Below are 23706 nucleotides of genomic sequence, written 5' to 3' on the forward strand. Positions count from 1 at the left end.
CCCCGCCCCACATAGCCTTAAACACCACTTTCCCACGCATCCATCCCGCCCTATTACCATCCCTATTGATCAAAACATGGAAGAATTTTTCTACAAAGACGTCTTCCGTTTCACAAAGAATAATCTAGTTTGACTTGACACGGAGTTTAAAACAATAAAGAATACTTTTGAATCTTGTGGTCCTAATTATGTCAAATGTACAAAATTGTCCTTCAATCTTGTGATTTTAAACATGTCATGTGAAAAACTGAAATTAAAATGTTATAAAAAAAAATCATTCTTTTAAATAAAAAAAGAGCATTTCTATGCTCCAAAAAGCATACAGGAGTGTTTCTCTAAAGACAAGAAATAAACCAAAAGCTCAGATAAAAGTATAATAAATAAATTAATGAATGTTTCTGTGTCTCTCTAAGGAAAATCCCATAGATGTCACATTATTTGATTTCTATGAACAAAAAAATATGCAGATTCAAATTCAAAAGCCTAACTGTTGAAGCCAAATAGAAAAACTTATATAACATCAACTCTTGGATGAAACAAGACGGTTTATAATCTCCCTGTAGTTTCTGATCCTTGCTAAAACGCGTCCATTGGGCATAAAAGAGTTGATAAAAATCAGTTGTCGGCGTTGTCAGGATGGAGGTGGGGTGGGACTAGATCATCGATCCAATCTCCATATATTCGACTGATTTTCTTGGATAGTTTCCATTTATGGATCTTCTTTTCCTCTTTTTCTTCTTGCATAGAAGCATTAACCAGTGTGTTCGCAGAGGATGAGTCAACAGGCTGAATGGAGAAGGGTCTTGGAGTAATGGGGCCAGAATTCGTTAACATATCCATCTCAACTCGGCCAGTAGGCATTTGCAACTCTGCCAAAAGATATAACCAAAGAACTTATAACATAAGATCCCATACGGAAGAAATTTAAGATTTATGAGATACGTAGCACATAGGCCTATAAAAATCAACACATAGGATAGACGTTGAAAGCTAAATACATTGTTACTTGTTTTAGATGTGAGATATGACCAAAGAGAGAAATTGCATATACAATGTATGTGAACAAGAAATAGGATTATTCATAATCTGAAAACAACGAATGGCTGTGAATGTGCAAAACATCAGTCAAAGGACATTGCAACACGACAAATTCCTGGAATTATTTATGGACGTAAATCCAGAATTGAGTTAATGTCAAGATTCTCATGTTTAAGGAAACAAGACACGAGTTGAATGGCTGTTTTGCTTAAAAACAAAACAGTAGCTAATTTTATACAAGATTCTCGTCTCAGTTGAGCCATTGCAGCTCTAGCAGAGAACTTGCTTAGCAACAAAAGTTCTGCTTCTGGTGATCAATAGCTCGTAATTATTCGTCTTAAGCTTTTGCTGTTTCATTATGCAGTCTTTACTTTTTACAATTAAGATATAAGGGGATTTTGCAAGACTTGAAAGCAAGAATACGAGACTATTTGAAAACGACTAAACATAGAGTCAAACTAACAACGAGATGAAGTGTGTAAAATTAGTTTACCTGATTGGCCATGAGCAAAGTGACAACGATCACGGAAGGGGCATTGACCTGTTGTCTCCCACTTGCTGCATATCTTCGTCTTCCAGTATACAGGTTTAATACGGACAGCATCTGAATCAGCATTTCCATGCTTGCTAATCTCAATCAGCTCGGTATCACATCTGTTTCCAGTAGTTCCGATACTTATTGCAGAACTCTCTCTGTGCCTTGGCATGTCGGTCTTAAATTTTGGAGGACGTTCATGAAGAAAATTACATTTATCTCCATAAGGACACTCCTCTCCATTATAAAACTTCTTGCAAATTTTCATCCTATGTATTATTTTCTGATCATCATTCCAGTTTTCCGCTCCTCTATCCTTTTCACGTACCAAGTCCTGCCAATTCGGAGGAGGCTCCCGCAGATCTTCAACACCATGAGCAAATGTACAATGTTCCCCATTCCTGCAAGTTCCTTCCAAGAACTTAGCACACATACGAGTTTTGTAAAATATATGGCTCGTCCCTTTGCTTCCCGGAAGATTTGGTGGATTCACTCTAGAATTGATCGCAGAAAAAGCTGCAGAATTCAGCGAGTTGCTATCAAACTCCCTCATTCTCTTGAACGGTGGAGCATGCTCAAACTGAGAATACGACTCAAATAGCTCATGATTCATCGAAGAATGAGACCAAACGTCCTCAGCATCACCACCAACAAATGGCATTTGCATAAAGTGCGAGGGAACAGGCTGTTGAGGCTGATCAGAGAAAGTCATATTCCCTTTTTCTAACATCAATTCTTTATACTAAATCCAACTCTACTGTTCTGTTCTCTAAAAAAGAAATAAAGATTCAAAATTTAGCACAAAAACAGAACACCATAAAACAAAACAACAATAAAAACTGTTAAACAACAACATAGACCCGTGGGGTCTAGGAAGGGCAGGATCTACGCAGACTTTTCAATAAACCCTCAACTCAAAACAACAATTCATAGAAAAAAATAACAACTACACTTCAATTTCAATTTCAAACAAATTAGAGTCGGCTATATGAATCATCATTGTTCCAATTAACCTTAATTCATGGCATAGCATAAAAATCAAAAAATAAAATAAAACATTCCAGGCTGAAAACAAGAATGTATAGCAAACATGAATCTGATCTTGTTATTTAATCACTTACAAGAACACCCATATGATTAATTTAAATAAAAATTCAATCTTTATAACAAAATTTAAACATGCAATTGATTTTCAATATAAAAAAAAAAACTCACAAATAATGTATAGCAAACATGAATCTGATCTTGTTATTTAATCACTTACAAGAACACCCATATGATTAATTTAAATAAAAATTCAATCTTTATAACAAAATTTAAACATGCAATTGATTTTCAATATGAAAAAAAAAACTAAAAAAACTCACAAATATTTGAAGAAGCCCTAGCCGCCAATGCCAAAACCTTAACTCAGAAGCAAAATCATATAGAAAACAAGTCCAAGTTCAAAGTGGAGACAGAAACCCTAAAACCCCACCAAAACGGCTAAAACCCCTTAAATAGTTTGTTGATTAATGATAATTATGATTATCCCCTCTAATATTTGATTATTAATTTTGATTTTTTGGCTTGGGCTTTTTTTTAAAAGGAATTTTCAGTTTACAAAAACAGAGCTAATTTTTAATAAAAGATTTTGAAAAAGAAAAAAAATTAGAAATATTTTTTGTTACTGCAAAAATGTATTGGTGAAAATTTCTAAAGAAAAAACTATTCTTGAGAATAATGAAATAATTTATTATGAAGATATAAACATTTATTAATTAGGTTTTCTTTTTGTGATTTGTCATAACTTTGTAACGAGTTTATCTATTTTGGGAGGTTATTTTCGTGCAATTTATTTAAATGGCGCTAAAAGTTTAAATATTGACGCTAAATAATTTTATTAATTTTATAAATATGAGATATGCTTGTTCTTTTACAAAAAAGAATGTGACTTGTTATAATGATGGAGATTTTAGTATTTTTATCTTGAGTTTAATAGCGACAGAAGTATATTTATTTGTATGATATTATGAAGGTTAAATAGAGATTATTTTCTAAAATAAGAGGATAAACGTGATCTTGGTTTAATTTTTAGTTAAAGTCATACGATTTTTACTATGGTAAAACAGATAAAGATAAAAATTTAGTCGAAGAATATATTTAAATCATTTGTATAACTACAAAAATATATAAGTATTACTTTTTTAAAGTGAATATATAAATATATATGCTCTAAATTGTATAGTATATGTATACACTATATACATAGGTATATATATTTGGACTTTTTCCATTTTTTAAAGTAGTATCAAATTATTTATCCCCAAAAGCTTAATCATCATTCATGTAGGGAGTTAATATCGAAAATTATGTAATTTGACCTTCTTAGACCCCTCTCTCTTGTCGATAAGTATATCTGGTATTGCTGTCGTGCTGTTCCGTATCATATATATATAAAATGGAGGGAGGGAGCACATAACAAAATCTCAAAAGGTCATCAAGAATTAATGTTAAAGAATAATGGACATATGATTTTTCGATATTTTTAAATATGATTTTTTTTTTCGATAGAAAGTATTTTTTTTTTTATACAAACCTTACATTACATAATTTTAAATTGATTAGGATTCTAATATCAGTATCAGACATAATACAAAACTACAAAAACAAGTAATAAATTCAAATGAAGATAGGTATAAAACAAAATGCATTATAAATTGTGTTAGAAATTATAATAGTAGGTAAGTCATGCAAATCTATATCAAGGTTAGTTTTATACCTGATGTTTTTCATGAAACATCAACACTTTTATATATCATTAATTATATAATCATTACAATTATTCTTAAATTAATTGGATCTTTAAATAAGTTTTCTTTCTGAAATAATGGCATTAAAATTAATAGCCATATTGTTGTTGGAAATAATAACTTTTGCAACATTTGTCTGGGGAGAAAATGGTCTTGTTGTAATTAAAAGCATCCAGGTATGTATGTATCTTTATAAATATTATATTACAAAAACAAGAAACATATATTTTCATTTTCTTTTTTTTTATTGGCTTTTCTTGATGTTCGATATCAATAATGATCCTTAAATAAGTTGGATTATTGTCGTATACGTAAAGCACATTTAAAGAGTTGCTCCTTGCTTAAAATTTCTTTCATACATGAAATTCAAATTCGAAATTACTGATTAAGAATTAAAGAAAATTATTTATTTTTTTGATGTTATTTTTTCATAGCTATATGACTTGATCATTAGTATATAGTAAAACATTATAAGTTTTTCTCTTGTATAAAATTTATATATATCACCATACCATATAAAAAAGATTTACATTATTGTAATTTCTTATTGATTATACAAATGTTCATCTCATACATTAAGTGTATTATTTGATTTTATTTTTTTTTCCAATTTTTTTGTTAGAGTGAAGATGGAGATGTCATTGACTGCATTGATATTTTCAAGCAACCAACTTTATCTCATCCTGCCTTGAAAAATCACAAAATTCAGGTTCATTCAATAATTAACATCACTTTACATTAATTTAATAGTAATAGAAAGTAGCTTAATTAATTAGGGGAAACTTTTATACATTCATTATATCAAAAATGATTATCAGCACCAATTAATTCTTAATTGTCTGTTATATATGTATTTTTAGCGGTATATGTCTCTAAAGTCTTTAGCGATATTACTTCTAATGACACTTAACTGATATCGACAAAGACTTTAACACTCTTTATTATTGTCAATATTTATTGCCGTTAAAAGTTATTTTTATTATAGTGATTGATAATTAATTTTTAAAAATAAAAATAAAAAATCACCATAAAATCAAGTATATGATAATTACATGTGTTATAAAAAGGTGAAAGCAACTGTTAATATAAAATAAAGTGAGTCATCTAGTATCTACTATAACATATTAAAATATATTGATCTAGCAATAAAAAAAAAATATTTTTTCATCTATTTAAATTATTTTTTTTTATGACAGATGACACCAAGTTATAATACAATGATGGAGCCTACAAAAACAAATGATCAAGAAAAATCATATAAATGTGTGACAACACAAATATGGCATAAAAATGGAAGTTGTCCAAAAGGGACAATTCCAATTAGAAGAACACAAAATATTAAAAAGGATCAAATAAAGAAGCCTAATTTATTTCATCTTGATAAAGGATTGAAGATCAAAAAGGATATCAACCTTACACAAAAAAATCACTCAGTAAGTTCTCTAAAATATACTCCTTTGTCCTTACGTGACCCTTTTCGCATTTCGAGATTTTTTTCTTTTTCTATCTCGGAGGGCGGATCTTGTGACAACGCCTTCCTCTGCGGTCTCTATTCGTAGGAATAGAATCGTCCAAGTAATTGCGTCTATCACTGTTTCAAATAAGTTTATTTTTGATCGTATGTTTTTCATAGATCCTTTTAACATTTTGAATTATCAATTATTGTTGACTTATAGTACTTTTTACGTAGTTTACAAATATATAAATTTCATTTCCAAAAAATTGAAAACTCCATATGCAAATATTCGGTCAAAATTAAACTGTTTGACTTTCGAAATACGAAAAGTGTTATATATAATGGGACAGATAAATTGTGATTTTTCTATAAGTATAATTTAATCGATAATAATAAATTAACAAGTATGTACTAATTAATACTTGTAATAACAATTATAAAAGAAAAACTTATTAATTTTGGATAATTAATTTATAAGTATTACACTAAGAGAATTTCTTAAAATATCTACCAATTTCGTAATCAAAATTCTAGCTTTGATCCTACTAATGACAATCGTATGAATGGAGTTAGGAAATTATTTTATTAGTGTCAATGTAAAAATTTAATTATTAATTATTCTTATGATATTTTTTCTAACCCTATTTTTTTTTTTAATGAAGTTGGCTATATTGATTACAGAAGGATATAGATATGTTGGAGGAAAAACAGATATGATAACTAGAAATCCTCATGTTGAAGAAGATGATGAATATAGCACTTCTAGACTTACTCTCAAGAGTGGATCTTACTATAATTATCAAGACATTGAATCTGGATGGATGGTTAGTGCTTGATTTCGATTAATTTCATAAAATATAATTACAGTCAAATCTCTTTATAACAGCATATTGATCATCTCAATAGACCAATACCACATAAAACATATGAAGAATGTTGTTATCTATTCTATTATGAATAACTTTCACGTATAGCAAATACAAAATTTATATTTTTATGTTATAGTAAAGTTTGCATAATTGTGCTCCATAGCAAACATAAATATGTATAATTCGCTATACATATACAAAGAAACCAATTGTATAATCCGTTATACACATACAAAATAAAGAAGTTGTATACAAATCAATTGTATAATTTGTGTATGTATAAAACGAAAAAGAGAAAAAGACAAAAGAAAATTGGGCAGGGGAATATTTGTATTGCATAATTTTAAGTGTATAGGACGAAGATATATGTATTTGCAAGTGTATATACAATTTTCTCTTGCTTTATACAAACAGAAATGCAATTTATACATTTCGTTTCTATTAGTATAAGCGATAGAGGCTAGGGTGACAAGCGAGATCTGGGAGAGTAGGGAGCGAGATCTGGGAGAGAGAAACGAAAATATATGCATATATACAATTTTTTCTCGCTTCATACTAACAGAAACACATTTTATACACTTGTGTTTGTATGAAAGTGAGAGGGAGCCAGCGAGAGAGGGAGAGTGGCGAGCGAGAGTTTAAGGGAGAGAGGTGACTGACAAACAGTTTGCTACGGGACACAATTAAATCAAAATATGGTTATAACGTTTAATTTGATTTATTAGATTGTCATTATATACAATTTTTCAAATATAACTATACTAACATTTTACTAAATAGTTGATTTCTAACATTTTTAGGTTAATCCAAGGGTTTATGGTGATAGGCAAACAAGACTTTTCACTTATTGGACTGTAAGTATTTTTAGTTTTTTTTTTAATTGTTAATTAATTCATATAATTAATTAAATCATATAATAATTGAACTTGTTTTTTAATTTAATATATAGAATGATGGCTCAAGAGAAACAGGATGCTTTGATTTAACTTGTCCTGGTTTTGTACAAATTAGTCATGAGATTGCACTTGGTGCTGCTATATATCCAATATCAACTCAATATGGTCTTTCATATTCAATTACTATTTATATCTACAAGGTTAGTAATTAATTAATTATCATCATGCACATTTTTTTATTTTTTATTATAGTAATTTAATCAGTTATAATATGTTATCATTTTTATTTTTTTAGTTTTCATGTAACTAAGGTTTGTTACGAAGAGTTATCTAGCTATACTTATAGTTGACTTAACTAAATGCAGTTACAAGAATTTATATACTATCAGATCAAATAAACTTAAACAGTTTTAAGTAATACACATTGACAATAAAAATACGTATATAATACTATCAAGTCATCGAAAAGAATATTTAATGAATAAACCTATGGTGTAAAACTAAATTGTCAAATAGTCCAAAGCTAACATTATCTTTTGATACCATCTATTAACAAATAGGATTATTAGCAACGAATTTTGTTGTTTAGCGATAAAAAAAAATATTTGTTGATGATTACTATTATATCTTTTTTGTTTTTTAACAATAGAAATTATTCATCGCAATATATCTTTTTAACTCTTTTTTACTATAGGAATATATATTTATATTTTCAATCTTTGATCGTCTTATTAACAATAATTTGTCGAGATTCTATCAGAAACAAATCTTCTCGATCTAGATCTACCTTCACAATGTAAGAAAGAAAAGATTGTGTGCACACCATACTTCTGAGATTCTACTTGTAAGATTATTATACTGAGTGATCTTTCTAATTTTGTTGTGGTAGGATTTTAATACTAGCAATTGGTGGTTACAGTATGGAGGATCCATCAACATAGGATATTGGCCATCAAAAATCTTTGAAGGTGGATTAGAAGTCCATGCAGAAACAGTTCAATGGGGTGGTGAAGTTTATAGTAAAAATGTAGGAAAACATCCTCATACAAAAACACAAATGGGAAGTGGAGCTTTTCCATTTTATATATTTGCAAATACTGGATTAATGAAGTATATGAGAATTCTTGATAATTCAATGGAGTTGAGATTTCCACAAAATGTTGTTGCTTATTCAGAAGAATATGATTGTTATAGAACTCAATATGTAGGTGATTATATTGAAGAACCTGAATTTCACTTTGGAGGGCCAGGAAGAAATCCATTATGTCCTTGAAATTATTTGATTTTGTTTTATTGTCAATCTTGATTTATAGAATGGAGGGTTTTACGGTAACAGTCTTTCTGTGTACTTCTACGAGGTGGTAATAAAGTCTAGATACACTTTATTCTATTCAGACTCAACCTATCAAATTTCACTCGGTATATTGTTATTTTATTGCCAATTTTGATGTAGTTTTAATGAGGAAGTGTTTTTTTCCTTTGATTTCGACTAATTTAGATTCAGATAAAAAAATTCCACTTTAGAGATAATAGTCGAATTCCACCTGTAAAATTTCTCGGGATATATTGTTAATTTGTTATTATATTCACAATCTTGATTTAAGTTTAATGAAGAAGTATTGTTTTCTTGATTTCTTACCTAGTGTTCGATTTTTAATTTGGGACTCAATTAATTTAGATTCAAACGCCAAAAAGGTTTCACTTCAGCGATAAATAGTTTGGATATAGTTTTTCTTAACGGGAAAATTTGATCTATTAAGCTAATGAGAGTCAATTTAAATAGTAGTGACTTTATAAAAGAGAAAATATTATAATTTTGTTGGTCCTAACTATTAAGTGGAAGGTAAAATTCAAACAATTTTTTACAAAATATTTCAATTATAAGGGCATTCACAAATCTCATTTTACAAAACTAATCTTATTGATACTTTAAAATTAAATTCTAAATTTTACTATACCTATTTTCTGTAAAATTAAATTCTAAATTTTCGAATTTTTATCTTGACCCTCTCACATTTTGACATTTCCCCCATTACTTTTTTTCCAATTATGTTTTCTTCTTCCCCAAAATTGTAATGTTGAGTGAATATGAAGTAGGATGGGTGAGATTTTCATTCTTTGGGATAATTCATTTTTTACAAGCTTTAATGACTATTAATGGTGTTTAAATTAACTTCGGAAAGATTATTTTTTTTAAAAAAAATCTCAAACGATCATCAGAATTTGTGATGGAATGAATATATAGCGTGACCTTTTAATATCCTTAACAAATGATTTATCTTTATTCGATTCTTAGATATGAAAAAGTTCTCAATAAGAAGTGTTTCCCTTAAATGGACTTTACACTGTAGAAATTCAAATCAACTGAGACTCTATAAAAATGTCGAAGATAATGCAAAACTATAAAAACAAGTAATAAATTAAAACAAAAATGAATTAAAAAAAACCAAATGCATTATAAATGGTGTTAGAAATTAGTATGGTAGGTAAGTCATGAAAATCTATATAGAGGTTAGTTTTAAACATGACGTTATTCATGAAACATCAACACTTATATATAGAGAGAGATAAACTTTATATCATATATAAAATCATTAAAATTATTCAAAGATCTTTAAGTTTTTTTTTTTCTGAAAAAATGTCATTTAAATTGATAGTTATATTGTTATTGGAATTAATAGCTTTTGCAACATTTGCCTTAGGAGAAAATGGTCTTGTTATTAAAAGCATCCAGGTATGTCTATATCTTTATGAATTATGAACATTATTATATTACAAAAACAAACATATATTATCATTTTCTTTCATTTACGGTTCCATCCAATGTCCGATATTAGTATTATTTCTGATAAGTTAGAGTTTATAAATGGAATCGTTCCTGTCCATCCGATGTCCGATATTAGTATGACTCCTGATAAGTTGAATTTGTAAATGAAATCGTTCCGTTAGAATTTCTTTCTTACCAAAGGTTTAAACTCGAGACTTTTGATTAAAAATAAAAAATTATTATCCATCTCACTATAATCCTGATGTTATTTCACTATATAACTTGCTCATTAGTATATACTATATAGTATTAACATTATATAAGTTTTTGTCTTCTATAGATACCATATTACAATTTTTACATTATTGTAATTTGTTATCAAATATAGTAATGTTCTATACATTAAGTGAATTATTTGATTTTTTTTTTCTTTATTTACACTTTTTTTTTGTTAGAGTGAAGATGGAGATGTTATTGATTGTGTTGATATTTTCAAGCAGCCAGCTTTGTATCATCCTGCCTTGAAGAATCACAAAATTCAGGTTTATTCAATTTAAATTAATTTACATTAATAATTATAAAAAACATAATTAATTAATTAATTAGAAAAATTACATAAATTAATACATTTTAAAAAATAATTACTTGATTTTAGCGATACTTTTTGTTTATTACCATTTATAGCAATGCTTTGTTAAATCTGTAATATGTATTAAAAGTGAATTATGTATGCAATATATACGAATTATAATTGTTTTTTGAAATATATCATGTTTGTTTGGTAAAAAATTGTCACATTGTATTATAAGTGTATTAAAATGTCTGATAAATATATTTTTCATCATTAAAAATTGTATTATATGTGAATAATAAATTATTTTTTGTAATATGTATTAAACTTGTATTATAAATGAATTAAAAGTGAACAAGTGAAAAAAAAATATTATTACTATAAATGATAAATATTTTTTTATTATAGTATATTTATGTAAGTTTCCCTAATTAATTTGTATACGTTGATTTCTTTTATCAAAAAAATTCATGATCAGATCAAGTATATGACAATTACATGTAACTATTTATAAGAATAGCTAGTAATATAAAAATAAATTGTGTTATATCTACTATTACAAGTTAACATATATCGATATCGATATAGCAAAAAAATTATATCGTCAATGTATGCAAGTTAAACCTATAAAAATAATTCAAGCTATACTTTTGAACCCCTATTCCGCCCATCGTTAGAGATATATTAAATTTAATTTATTTTTGTATATTTACTTCTTTATATTTTTTTACGACAGATGACACCAAGCTATAATACAATGATGAAGCTTACAAAAACAAATGACCAAGAAAAATCATACAAATATGTGACAACACAAACATGGCATAAAAGTGGAAGTTGTCCAAAAGGGACAATTCCAATTAGAAGAACACAAAATAATTACAAAAAGGATCATATAAGAAAACCTAATTTTTTTCATCTTGATAGAAGATTGAGGATCAAGGAGGATATCAACCTTGCACAAAAAAATCACTCAGTAAGTTTCCCAAAATGTGTATATGATTTTTTTTAGCGATGAAATCTCAGAGACACACTTATACTATACTAAGTTTCTATTATCTCCTGAACTTATTTTATAAATAATTTTCTACCCCTTTTCGGTCTATGTGACACTATCTTGTGGATCCAACACGTGTTGACACTTTTTTTCAAGCTAGTGCTACGTAGACCGAAAAGGGATAGAAAATTATTTATAAAATAAGTTCAGGGGTAATATAAATGTGTCTCTAAAATTTCAGGTATAAGTTGGGGATACTAATACATTTTCCCATTTTTTTAGCAATATAGTTTAATCAGTAACTGTATAATGTATCGATGATAATGACAATATCTTGATGCTAGTGAAAATATCGATCATAACTTTGATACCGAGTTGGAAATTATTTTAATAGTGTAAATGTATAATACTTTTAACCCTATTTTTTTTTTATGAAGTTGGCTATATTGCATACTGAAGGACTTAGATATATGGGAGGAAAAACAGATATGAAAACTTGGAATCCTCATGTTGAAGAAGATGATGAATACAGTACTTCTAGACTTGCTCTTATGAGTGGAGCTTATAATGATTATCAAGACATTGAAGCTGGATGGGCTGTTAGTATATACTTTTATTAATTTAATGATGAATAATTAGCGTAATTTTTTTGGGAAAATGCACAAGTAATCCTCCTCAATTTATATTCGAAATCTTAAAAACACACTTATACTATACTAAGGTCCTATTACCCCCTGAATTTATTTTATAAATAACTTTCTACCCCTTTTCGACCTACGGAGCACTATCTTGTGGGCTCAGCGTGTGTTGATATTTTTTTCAATCTAGTGCCACACGTAGGTCGAAAAGGGGTCGAAAATTATTTACAAAATAAGTTCAAGGGGTAATAGGACCTTAGTATAGTATAAATGTATACTGTAATTTCGAGCAATAGGGGATACTTATGCATTTTGCCGATCTTTATAACAATATTACTAGTCTAAAAAAAGATATTTTTGACTAGGTATAATATCATGATGTTATTTATAATATTACTTACAATGAAATGTTGTTATAAAAAAAGTCTGATATATCATATATTTTTATTACTACTAAGTAGTAACATATTACTAATTAATATTTGATTTCTAACATTTTAGGTAAATCCAAGGGTATATGGTGATAGACAGACAAGATTTTTCACTTATTGGACTGTAAGTATATTTAAATTTTTTACTATATTAACAAAGTATCACAATATAAGTTATCGTCCATTGTAATAAAATAACAAAAAAAAAAAACAGAAAAAATTATGTAACATGTTATAACATATTAAATTTGAGAATGTGTGTTTTTTTTTAATTTTAATTAATTGGGATAAAGATCTAAAAAATACCTCAATTTTGATCGAATTAGTTGTTGCAATACTAAACTTTCATGAGGACCTATTACCTCCCTGGACTATTTTGATATCGTATTTTAAACATATATATTTGCCTACATGAACATAAAAAATAATGCAAAATTATAAATATTAAATTGTTCAATGGGTAAAAAATACACTATTAAATATTTCAGGAAGGTAATAGGTCTTTATGAAAGATTAGTATCGCAACAACAAATTCGATCTTGAGATATTTTTCGGACCATTATCCCTAATTAATTCATATAATTAGTTAAATCATGTACTAATATGAACTTTTGTTTGATATTTTTGAATTTAAAAATAGAATGATGGCTCTAGAGAAACAGGATGTTTTGATTTAACTTGTCCTGGTTTTGTACAAACAAGCCATGAGATAGCACTTGGTGCTGCTATATATCCAATATCAACTCAAAATGGTCTTCCATATTCAATTAGTGTTTTTATCTTCAAGGTTAGTAATTAATTATCATCATGCATATTTTATTATTTTTATCAGTATAATTTAATCGGTCATAATAGGTTATTTATTCCTTTATTTTTCTAATTTTCATGTAACTTAGGTTTGTTACGAAGAGTTACCTAGATATCTTTATAAGTCGACTTAATCTAATGCGATAAGAATCTATACACTAACAAATCACATATACTTACACTCTTACTAGTAATTTATAATCTTGAAAATAAGATAATTTACCTATTATAACAGTTAAAAGATGACATAACGGTGTAATTTGTCTATCGAAAACAATCGTTTTACCTTTATAAGGTAGAAACAAGGTTGTGTCCACATCATGTTCCTCAGAATCTCAGGTTTTACTTGTGAGATTATACTGAATATGTTGTTATTGCTCAGGTTTTACTTTTGAGATTTTACTTAATATGTTGTTGATATTGCTCAGGTTTTACTTGTGAGATTATACTTAATATGTTGTTGATATTGCTCAGGTTTTACTTGTGAGATTATACTGAATAGGTTGTTGTTATTGCTCAGGTTTTACTTGTGAGATTATACTGAATATGTTGTTGTTATTGCTCAGGTTTTACTTTTGAGATTTTGCTGAATATGTTGTTGATAGTGCTCAGGTTTTACTTGTGAGGTTATACTTAATATGTTGTTGATATTGCTCAGATTTTACTTGTGAGATTATACTGAATATGTTTTTGTTATTGCTCAGGTTTTACTTGTGAGATTATACTGAATATGTTGTTATTGCTCAGGTTTTACTTGTGAGATTACACTGAATATGTTTTTGTTATTGCTTAGGTTTTACTTGTGAGATTTTATTGAATATGTTGTTGATATTGCTCAGGTTTTACTTGTGACATTTTACTGAATATGTTGTTGATATTGCTCAGGTTTTACTTGTGAGATTATACTGAATATGTTGTTGTTATTGCTCAGGTTTTACTTGTAAAATTTTACTTAATATGTTGTTGATATTGCTCAGGTTTTACTTATGAGATTATACTGAATATATTGTTGATATTGCTCAGGTTTTACTTGTGAGATTATACTGAATATATTGTTGTTATTGCTCAGGTTTTACTTGTGAGATTATACTGAATATGTTGTTGTTATTGGTGATGTTATTATAATATTTTCTCATTTTTATAGGATTTAAATAGTAGCAATTGGTGGTTACAATATGGAGGATCCATCAACATAGGATATTGGCCATCAAAGATATTTGAAGGTGGACTAGGAGTCCATGCACAAACAGTTCAATGGGGTGGTGAAGTTTATAGTAAAAATGTAGGAAAACATCCTCACACAAAAACACAAATGGGAAGTGGAGCTTTTCCAGTTTACATATCTGAAAATACTGGATTTATGAAGAATATGAGAATTCTTGATAATTCAATGGAGTTGAGATTTCCACAATATATTGATGCTTATTCACAAGAATATGATTGTTATAAAACTCAATATATGGGTGATTATATTGAAGAACCTGAATTTCACTTTGGAGGTCCAGGAAGAAATCCATTGTGTCCTTGAAAATTGTTTTATATTGTCAAATCTTGATTATAAATATAGTTTCACTAATTTGTAGTTTTGTATTTAGTCAGTAAGATTATCTTAAACTACCAAGTGTGTTTGTTTTTGTTATATTTCAAACTTTTACTTAATGGTATGAATGATAATTAATATGTTTATTTAATGATTTCTATAAAGATGACAATTTGATCATATGATAAAGATGTTTATTGAGAATCTGAGTATTATTAAAAAAATGAGGTTTCAAATGCTAATAAATTTAATTTTAGTCTTATGTAATATTTGACTAAGCATATTTAGTATAAAATATAGGTAGTCAAATAATGTAATGGTATATAATTCATTAGATTTGTGAAGATTGTTTTAAAAAATAAGAGAGGATAAAATTGTCATTTTAATTAATTAAAAACTAAATATCATTGTTAGATCACATTAATATTATGAAGAGTACGATCTTTAAATTTATTTTTATGATAAATATCTTTTATATAATATTTGATATTCGTTTTGAAGTTATGTGACTTCAAAATATTGATAATAGTAATTGGAGCTAAATATCCTTTACACTATATTTAATAATATTTGTTTTGAGGTTCGATTATTAAAAAAGAAAGAAGTTGGTAATAGTAATTTGAGCTAAGCTTTATGTCAGGATGAAAAAAGAATAGATTTTGAAGATCTTCAAAAGTTCAAATGGTTGAGATTTTGTGGATAACACAAGTAGTCAATTAAATATAGAGTCTTTTACCTAACATCAAAATTTTGTCAGCCTATCAAATTTTTGCTTATTAAAAGTGACACAATTCTTGGTTTATTATTGGCCATATGGTATAAAAAAATTGAAGGAACCTCAATCAATGTTCCAAACATTAATATTTAATTCGAAGGCGTGATATAGTAGATGAAGTTACTCGTTCTTTGATCAGAGATTTTTAGAGTTTTGAGTATAAAAATTTGATATGAGTGCTTCTTTGAATAGTATTGCTCTATTATCTGTGTGTTGTGAATTTAAATTAGTTAGGTTTTGAGATAGATATCGAAAAATTGAATAAGAAAGATGATATTTTCTTAAAAAGAAATTGTGATAGAACTATTTGTTATGTTCTGTCTGTCTATTATGGGTCCATGGTCAAACTTTTTTGGTTTCTCTCCCTTTGAGGCTTCAACTCAAGCCTCTGGATCTTTACCCTTTTAAGAATCCATAACCCCTTTTCCCATTTATAAGAATCATTTCTTGTTCTTTTCTCCTTCCCTGTTGATTCCCTAAATTAGCTTTTTGTTCATCATTGTACTGTTGAGGTGGAGGCTTTCTTCTTGTGCAAAGCAAAGTTTGTGTCTTTTTGCTTTTGGGGTACTTCTGAAAGGGCTTGATTTGAGGTAAAGAATTGATTTTGATATATGGGTCAGTGGATTTTATTGTTTTCTCAAGTGAATTTGATTAGTTTTGAGGAGTTATGGGGAGTTTGTGGTAAAAGATCAGATTTTTACATATAAACTTCCAATTTTTTTTTGTGTTTTTGCTTGTGGAATCTGAATTTGCAACTCACTGGAGATAATGGGTTGAGTATGATATCTGGGGTTTTGAATTTGTGATTACTTGAGTGGTTGAAGGTTGTTCATGGGGGATTCTTGAATTAGTCAGTGTTAACTAGTACTTTGTTGTGTTTGTGGCTGTGGGAGGTAGTAGGTATCCCGTGAAATAGTTGAGGTGTGTGTGTAAGCTGGTCTATACACTAATGTCATTTTAAAAGGTGCTTTGATGTATCTGTTAAAAGACTAGAAGAGGGGTAAGTGGAGAAGGGTAGAGGGATGGGTCTGTTATTCCCGAGTTTCGAATAGGAGAGGAGTAAGTGGAGAAGGGTAGAGGGGTGGAACCATTATTCGTGAGTTTTGGAGGCTAACTACTGAGGTAGAGGAAGATGAAAAGAGGTACAGGTGAAGAGAAAGTTATGGGGCCTATGTTTCCAAGGCTTCATGTTAATGATACAGAAAAAGGAGGTCCAAGAGCACCTCCAAGGAACAAGATGGCTCTTTATGAACAACTGAGTATCCCTTCCCAACGATACAACCCTGGTGATTTGCCTCATAACAGTAGTAACAGTGCAGATTTGGTCCTTCCTCACCCAAGCCAGGTAATCCAAGTTCAGATAATTGTATTTTACTTCATAGTAGATATATTCTAAAAGTTGCCTATGGATTTAACTCAGCCTTTTGCTTGAATTTCCATATTTTCTTTTGTTTTAGTAACTGCCATATCGGGGCTAGCTTGTGCTTGCCTCAGCTAATTCCATAAGGTTCCTACTACATCCCACTAACACAACTACCTAGTGTCTCTGTCCACTACCTTGGAATAATGGGGGAAAATTCACCTAGTGATTTTGTCTCCGTTGGATTTGGCCATTTGAGTATGGCTTCTTACATTGGAATTTTTCTTCGTTACCAAGAATTATAACTACTTCCCAAATTCTTCACTTATAAGCTCTAGGAGGATAATATTCAACTATGTCAATGTGTTCCCTTTTCTTGTAGGCCTTTTTATCTAACTTGATGCATAATCCACATTGAATATGTCATTTCCACGTCCTCCCTTTCTTGCTCCTTGTGGTACTCCCTGTGGCTGGTTTCAAGTTTTCTTGATGTTGACCCCACTTGTGTGAATATACTGGGTATGTCAATGTTCTTGTTGTGGATAGTAAGTTTTGCAGTTTTTGAGTTTGTTATATCTGAGTTCAGAAAATTGTGTAGGAGAATGAACACGAAAGAGGTGTATTTTTCTCTAGACAAGTTCCTGCATTAAGACATCCAGTTGAGAAGCCATATGGACGGGGTTCTGGTTCAAATACTCCATTGCGGGAAGTTAAGTCTAAAAGGCAGACAGAAAAGGAAGATTTTAGAGTTCCCACTTTTGGTAACTCCAAGGAGCGTGCAGTAAACACAGAGGACTATTCTAAAGGTACCTCAGATATAGATAAGCGAGACGGTACTTTGAAGCGGACTGATCAACTCTCCCGTGTCAAACCGAGAGAGAATCTTGTTAATACCTTTGGTGAATCACATAAGACCAATATAGTACAGTTGGAATTCAGATCTGATTGTCAAGTTGATTGCACTGTCTTTTCCGGATCTTTCATAGATGTCGATAATGGTAATCTTCTTTCCATTTGAATGATTTATCATCATAAGAGCGGGTAAAATTAATAACCTTATTAATGATACAGACTCCCAGGAAGACAAGACCTGTAAATCATCACAAACAGGAGAAATGGCCCACAGTGATGAACTATCAGAGACTTCCATGGTCGAGTATGTATCTGAAATGGACATATCTCCTGATAATGTTGTTAGAATGATTGGACAAAAACATTTCTGGAAAGCAAGACGAGCTATTGCCAAGTAAGTCTGGTTTCTTGGTGATAGCTTTGATTGATTGTTTGAGCTTGACATCTTCATTTTCTTATCACATTGTGCAAAGATGATCCCTATCATTCTCTTTGGCTGATGGTATCCATGTATGTTTTAAGTTGGCTTTATTTTGAACCTAACTTTTCTTGCAGATGATGTACTTTAAAGTGCATCAGATCATGACTTGTACAGTGAAAGGAAAGATTGTCGCTTTTGTGTCTCCTCATGGTTTTGTTTTTATTAAAATCAAGGATATGCTCCTCTAATATTTCTGCAGCCAATTAGCACCAGCGTGTGCTTGTTAGTTTAAAAAGTTACCTTTTTTTTCTCAATACATGTGTATAAGTATAACCATTCATAACCTACAAATGTACTTACAAATTATTTCAATGAGACCTATGATGTATTTGTGGTCTAGTCAGTTCTACACAAAATTACATCTCAACTGCACTTTCTTGTATGCCAAAAACTTTGTTAAACAATGTGCCTTGAAGATCCTTTCATTACGTGGCTTAGTCTTTACCATTTGAAGCATGTTGAACGACCACTTACTTGGATGATTGTCAAAATCATTTGTGAACTTTGCCATTTGAATACAAAAAGAAACAACTTGTAATAACATGGTAACTAGCACTCTATAGTGTACTCCATCTTCCCTCTAGCGCTGATAGGCTTTGTAGGTCAGTTCGATCTAACAATTTTGTATTGCTAACCCTGCTTTCTGTTTGCTTAGGTTAATTTTTGTGAGTTTTAGCAATCTAGAGTTGACTTGTTATTGCTATTCAATGTGATTGTGATAGCTTTCAGTTTTTCTTAAGCACCAAGGACAATGACTCTTTAGAGTGGTATGGTACTTGTATATAATTCTACTTAAAATGGTAGTAGTCTTGGTATTCTATGAGTATATGGTCCTGTACTGAGTTAAGGTAGTGTGATGCCTTTCATGTGTTGTGATTCTTTGTTCCTGTTCATGCAATTATCAACTGACGAATTCTTCTAGACAAATTATGTGTGAATAGTAGGATTTGAGGTATGGCATAAAGCAGGTTGGACCTCTTAGTGCAGCCTGATGGTTCTCACAGTTTGGATCATGCGTGTAGCGTCCGTTAATTCAGAACTTATTCACACTCACTTATGCATTGTGGAAACCATTAAGACATGTATTATAGTTTCATGGTGAGCTGTCACCACTGGATTAGTTTGACTCATCGTTGACTTATCTCTTGGGCCTTTTTTTTTGCTGGTTTCCTGGGTTGTAGACAATTGTTGGATGAGTTTAGAGTGTAGAATGCAAATCTCATTTCCCTGACCTCAAACTCAGATTTAACATGTACCCGGGAAATTCATGCAACAAAGAAACTGTCTTTAAGCATATAAACAGCTACAACTCAATTCAAGCTATTTGTCTCAGCTTTATGAATTCTCAATGTCCATTACGTTGCATCTTAATCCGTTTGATTTCCAATATTCAATATTACAGGTTCTTAGAAAGAAAAATGAAGAACGAGACTGGCCCCTACTTTTCCTCCACATTTCAGTTATAAGGGAGACTCAGTTACTCACCAGTCATTTAACTATTGGTTGCCTATTTGCCCGTAGAGACACTTTTCTTCAAGCATCATGATGGACTCTGACCGGTCTTTGCATGAGCGTACATAATCATTTACCCATCTCATGTGATCATTTCTTGAGTTCTTGTTGTTATCTGTAGGTCAACTTGGTGGTTCTCTTTCTTCCAGCTGATTTTCAACTATATATTAGTCTTTTATTACTTATATTATGTATTAATATTTCAGATGTATAAAGTTTAAAGCTAATCTTTTTTTATATGCCATGTGTTATCTTGATTCCGTCCCTATTTTTCTGGTACAGCCAGCAGAGAACGCTTGCACTTCAAGTATTTGAGTTGCATCGACTACTCAAGGTAAGATAGCTGTAGAGGCTGAGTCGCATCCTGTATCAGCACTGAGATTAACATTCCTCGTCTTTTGTTGGACTTGGCATTTTGCTCAAATTTTTCCGGTTGTTGCTCAATAGGTCCAGAAACTGATAGCTGGTTCGCCAAATCTGAATCTCGAAGATAATGCGTATTTAGGCAAACCTTTAAAGAGGTTGTCTGCTAAAAGAGTTTGTTTGGAGCATAGTGTCAAAGCACCTGAAATTGTTTCGCGTCCCAATAATGATTCAGAGAAACCTAAAGGTAGGATGGAGTGTAATGCTGAAAATGATGTAGGAAAGACATCTCTTTCTTCAGTACGCCAACCTTCTAGCTGCAATCCACTTTCAGAAAAACAACTACCAACACCTGTAAAACATGATTCCCTTATGAGTCCTTGGTACTTCAATCAACCTCCGGGGCATCAATGGTTGATACCCATGATGTCTCCTTCTGAAGGACTCGTGTACAAGCCACACTCTGGACCTGCAGTCATGAGTCCAGTATATGGAGGTTGTGGACCCCCAGGGTCGACTCCAATGACGGGAAACTTTTTAGCTTCAGCATATGGACTTCCCTTTGCGCCTCCGACTGGTCATGGCTACTTTCATCCCTTTGGCATGCCAGTAACGAATCCAGCAATCCCATCTCCAACTCAATATCAATCGAACCAGGTTGTGGCATCGCATTCTAAAGGTCAGTTATCAGGAGGGAGAGCTAGTTTTAACATTCAACACCAGAATTCAAGTAATGTTGGGAGTGAGAGTGATGGAACCTTACCAGAAGTTGTGAGATTGTACCCCTCTAGAGATTCTGAGTTGCACGCCAGCACAGCAGGTAGTCCGAGTGAATCAACTCGTGCAGTAGACATGGGCAACTCCACAAGAGGAAGAAGTGCATTTCATCACTTCCCAACTTCTCCAGCTGTTGACAATCCCATTCTTCGGCCTCAGCCTCATTTTCCTGAACGCCCTGCCCGAGCAATCAAAGCTATACCTCACAATGCCCGATCAGCTACAGAATCTGTTGCTCGGATTTTTCAGTCCATACAAGAAGAGAGAAAACAGTATTGACTCAGATTTCTTTCATCCATAGGTAGTTCTTACTGGATTGTGAATGTGGCCATGTACTTCATCCAAAATGATGAGTTTATTGGTCTATTTTTTGTTACCTTTTTGACTGTATTGTTGTACTTGGAATTCTAACTCAGTTGGCGAGCCACTTCGTAGCATCCCTCTTTTAAAGGGTGAACAACAACATAATACCCCGTAAAATCCCACCAAGTGGGGTTTGGGAAGGGTAGCGTTTACACAAACCTTTCTACTACCAAGTGGAGGTAGAGAGACTGTTTCCGAAAGACCCTTGGCTCTATTAAAGTGTGAGGGTGGCTAATTTTTGATGTTGTAATTCTAAACTCATTATATATTTGGATGATTTGTTCTACATCAGCTCCTTGGTCTTGAGAAACTGGAAGAATGACAAACTACTCTACCTTGATAGACTCTTTTTCTGCTTAACAAATTCATGCAGGCCACTAAGGGCTTACAAGAATATTTATTATTTTCAAGACTCTAACTCGAGATCTCTAGTGGAATTCCAACCATCCCACCTCACTCCTTGGAGGTCTACATTTACCATTAGATTTTTGAAACATTGGCATGAAACCATTAAGTAGCAATTTGGTGATCTTCTGATTGGATCACCAAGAATCAGAATAGTAATCAGCTAGTGTAGACAAGCATATACAAAAATAAAACTATGTAACTTAAGAATTTAGTGACATCTATTTTATATAAATGGGAAATGCCTATGACATGATTCATAAGGTCAAGTACAAGAATATTTCTGCATTATAGTTGCATGAAGTATGAATTAGTGGCCTGGTATTAACACAACATTGATCACTTTCCTAACTTGTATAGCTGTGAAATTGACAAATGAATACTGAGAGGAAGCTGGGGAGAAGGAATATCAGTTGTAGTAACGAAAAGTCACTTCTGGTAGTTGCCAAATTGATAGTTTTGATGACTTGAAAAAAAGTCATCTGCACCAGTTGCTGTGGATGTGAACCCGGATTGGCCAAGTTTGGTTCCTTGACCCATAGCTCTACCCATGTAAAATGTGGTTGGCCCTTTTTCTTTCCCATCCGATCCATCGGTCAATCCACCCATGATGCCTACATCTGCAAGGTTGACCTTTGTAGCTGCAGGGGAAACAGAATGGTAAGTACAATCATCTATACAATAACTATTGCCTGGTTCTCTAAGCATACTATGTATAGTCGTAGAGAAACTTACGTGCAGCAATATTCAGATCAATGAGTCCACGGCTCAATGAATCAGCCCATATTCCGGAGCTGACTTGAAAATTATCCTTCTTTGATGAGGGCTTTGTTTCGAGAGGAGATTTGTCTAATTTGGTAGGAGTCTGCTGATTCCCACCACTGGTGGCACTTGCATTGGGTACTGATATAGGATCAGCAGGAGAAACAAATGCACCAAAAGGATCAGAACTGTCGAAGTTATTTAGTGGAACTGTAGCAAATGGATCGACCATAGTAGTATTTATCTGGACTGGTTTTGGAGATCTGACATCAGGCCGAGCAACAGGTTCTGGTGCAGCAAAAAAATCCATTGTTGAAGAAGCTACAGGTGAAGAGGAAGGCTGGGAAGCAAACAGATCTACACTTATCTGCAGAAAAGAACAGATAGTCAATTTATAACTAACAAACAAAAAGTAAAAATTGCAAGGAAGCCTGAACAGGAGACAAAAGGTTACCCCCACCTTAGACTCTGGTTTCACAGACACAAAATTGGCGTCAGCAAATAAATCAACCTCCGATGGATGACTGGTGACAGAAGAATTATCAGCTGGAACAGGTGTTGGTGCATCCAAGAGGTCACCCATCAAATTTTGCCCAAATAGATCTACTTGGCCAGAGTTTCCTGTAGAAGGCTCTGCTTGACAGTGAAAGAAGTAGTTAATTGCAAAGAAACAACTGCACCACAATCCAGAAACAATAGAAGCCCCCCCCCCCCCCCCC

At 31.2% G+C, this 23706-nt stretch overlaps 5 protein-coding genes across 6 annotated transcripts in view; 3 read left to right on the forward strand and 2 right to left on the reverse strand.

Annotated features, from left to right (window-relative positions):
• Positions 1 to 361: 361 nt before the first annotated feature.
• Positions 362 to 3104, reverse strand: LOC107004160 (zinc finger CCCH domain-containing protein 39-like). 2 transcript variants are annotated; one of them, XM_015202398.2, is made up of 3 exons: positions 2941 to 3104; positions 1532 to 2342; positions 362 to 869 (listed from the first exon to the last, which is right to left on the reverse strand). In XM_015202398.2, the coding sequence occupies exons 2-3, from the start codon at positions 2301 to 2303 to the stop codon at positions 616 to 618; spliced, it is 1026 nt and encodes a 341-aa protein (XP_015057884.1). In that variant the 5' UTR covers positions 2304 to 2342; positions 2941 to 3104; the 3' UTR covers positions 362 to 615. The 2 variants fall into 2 exon arrangements, with proteins under 2 accessions (XP_015057884.1, XP_027768659.1); XM_027912858.1 differs by having other exon boundaries at positions 1532 to 2335; positions 2941 to 3066.
• A 1327-nt stretch (positions 3105 to 4431) lies between these two features.
• LOC114074684 lies at positions 4432 to 8872 on the forward strand. The gene is made up of 7 exons (XM_027912661.1): positions 4432 to 4541; positions 4988 to 5074; positions 5562 to 5798; positions 6484 to 6645; positions 7491 to 7544; positions 7640 to 7786; positions 8476 to 8872. Exons 1-7 carry the CDS (start codon positions 4443 to 4445, stop codon positions 8857 to 8859), a joined length of 1170 nt encoding a protein of 389 aa, XP_027768462.1. The 5' UTR covers positions 4432 to 4442; the 3' UTR covers positions 8860 to 8872.
• Positions 8873 to 10195: 1323 nt separating this feature from the next.
• On the forward strand, positions 10196 to 15446 carry LOC114074959. The gene is made up of 7 exons (XM_027913246.1): positions 10196 to 10320; positions 10809 to 10895; positions 11661 to 11900; positions 12359 to 12520; positions 13061 to 13114; positions 13631 to 13777; positions 14942 to 15446. Exons 1-7 carry the CDS (start codon positions 10225 to 10227, stop codon positions 15323 to 15325), a joined length of 1170 nt encoding a protein of 389 aa, XP_027769047.1. The 5' UTR covers positions 10196 to 10224; the 3' UTR covers positions 15326 to 15446.
• Positions 15447 to 16215: 769 nt separating this feature from the next.
• On the forward strand, positions 16216 to 22111 carry LOC107004686 (protein HEADING DATE 3B-like). Its single transcript, XM_015202992.2, has 5 exons — positions 16216 to 17457; positions 18071 to 18470; positions 18544 to 18718; positions 20600 to 20651; positions 20765 to 22111. Exons 1-5 carry the CDS (start codon positions 17245 to 17247, stop codon positions 21734 to 21736), a joined length of 1812 nt encoding a protein of 603 aa, XP_015058478.1. The 5' UTR covers positions 16216 to 17244; the 3' UTR covers positions 21737 to 22111.
• Positions 22112 to 22424: 313 nt separating this feature from the next.
• Positions 22425 to 23706, reverse strand: part of LOC107003266 (clathrin interactor EPSIN 1) — a 6652-nt gene continuing 5370 nt past the window's right edge. The window contains exons 10-12 of the mRNA XM_015201571.2: positions 23448 to 23620; positions 22961 to 23354; positions 22425 to 22866 (exon numbers count right to left, since the gene is read on the reverse strand). Of these exons, the coding sequence (XP_015057057.1) occupies positions 22655 to 22866; positions 22961 to 23354; positions 23448 to 23620 (779 nt within the window). The 3' untranslated portion in view covers positions 22425 to 22654. The remainder of the gene's footprint in view (positions 22867 to 22960; positions 23355 to 23447; positions 23621 to 23706) is intronic.

The sequence above is a fragment of the Solanum pennellii genome, chromosome 11 (assembly GCF_001406875.1).
Source record: "Solanum pennellii chromosome 11, SPENNV200".
NCBI classification, from domain to species: Eukaryota; Viridiplantae; Streptophyta; class Magnoliopsida; order Solanales; family Solanaceae; genus Solanum; species Solanum pennellii.

Bases quoted from the DNA above. Each gene is read 5' to 3' on its own strand.
- LOC107004686 (XM_015202992.2), top strand. From the start codon at position 17,245: ATGAAAAGAGGTACAGGTGAAGAGAAAGTTATGGGGCCTATGTTTCCA. The intron at 17,458-18,070 runs GTAATCCAAGTT...AAAATTGTGTAG, and splicing joins TCCTTCCTCACCCAAGCCAG to GAGAATGAACACGAAAGAGG. The intron at 20,652-20,764 runs GTAAGATAGCTG...GTTGCTCAATAG, and splicing joins AGTTGCATCGACTACTCAAG to GTCCAGAAACTGATAGCTGG.
- LOC107004160 (XM_015202398.2), bottom strand. From the start codon at position 2,303: ATGTTAGAAAAAGGGAATATGACTTTCTCTGATCAGCCTCAACAGCCT. The intron at 870-1,531 runs GTAAACTAATTT...ATCTTTTGGCAG, and splicing joins CTTTGCTCATGGCCAATCAG to AGTTGCAAATGCCTACTGGC.
- LOC114074959 (XM_027913246.1), top strand. From the start codon at position 10,225: ATGTCATTTAAATTGATAGTTATATTGTTATTGGAATTAATAGCTTTT. The intron at 10,896-11,660 runs GTTTATTCAATT...TTTTTACGACAG, and splicing joins TGAAGAATCACAAAATTCAG to ATGACACCAAGCTATAATAC. The intron at 12,521-13,060 runs GTTAGTATATAC...CTAACATTTTAG, and splicing joins ACATTGAAGCTGGATGGGCT to GTAAATCCAAGGGTATATGG.
- LOC114074684 (XM_027912661.1), top strand. From the start codon at position 4,443: ATGGCATTAAAATTAATAGCCATATTGTTGTTGGAAATAATAACTTTT. The intron at 5,799-6,483 runs GTAAGTTCTCTA...TTTTTAATGAAG, and splicing joins TTACACAAAAAAATCACTCA to TTGGCTATATTGATTACAGA. The intron at 7,787-8,475 runs GTTAGTAATTAA...TTGTTGTGGTAG, and splicing joins TTACTATTTATATCTACAAG to GATTTTAATACTAGCAATTG.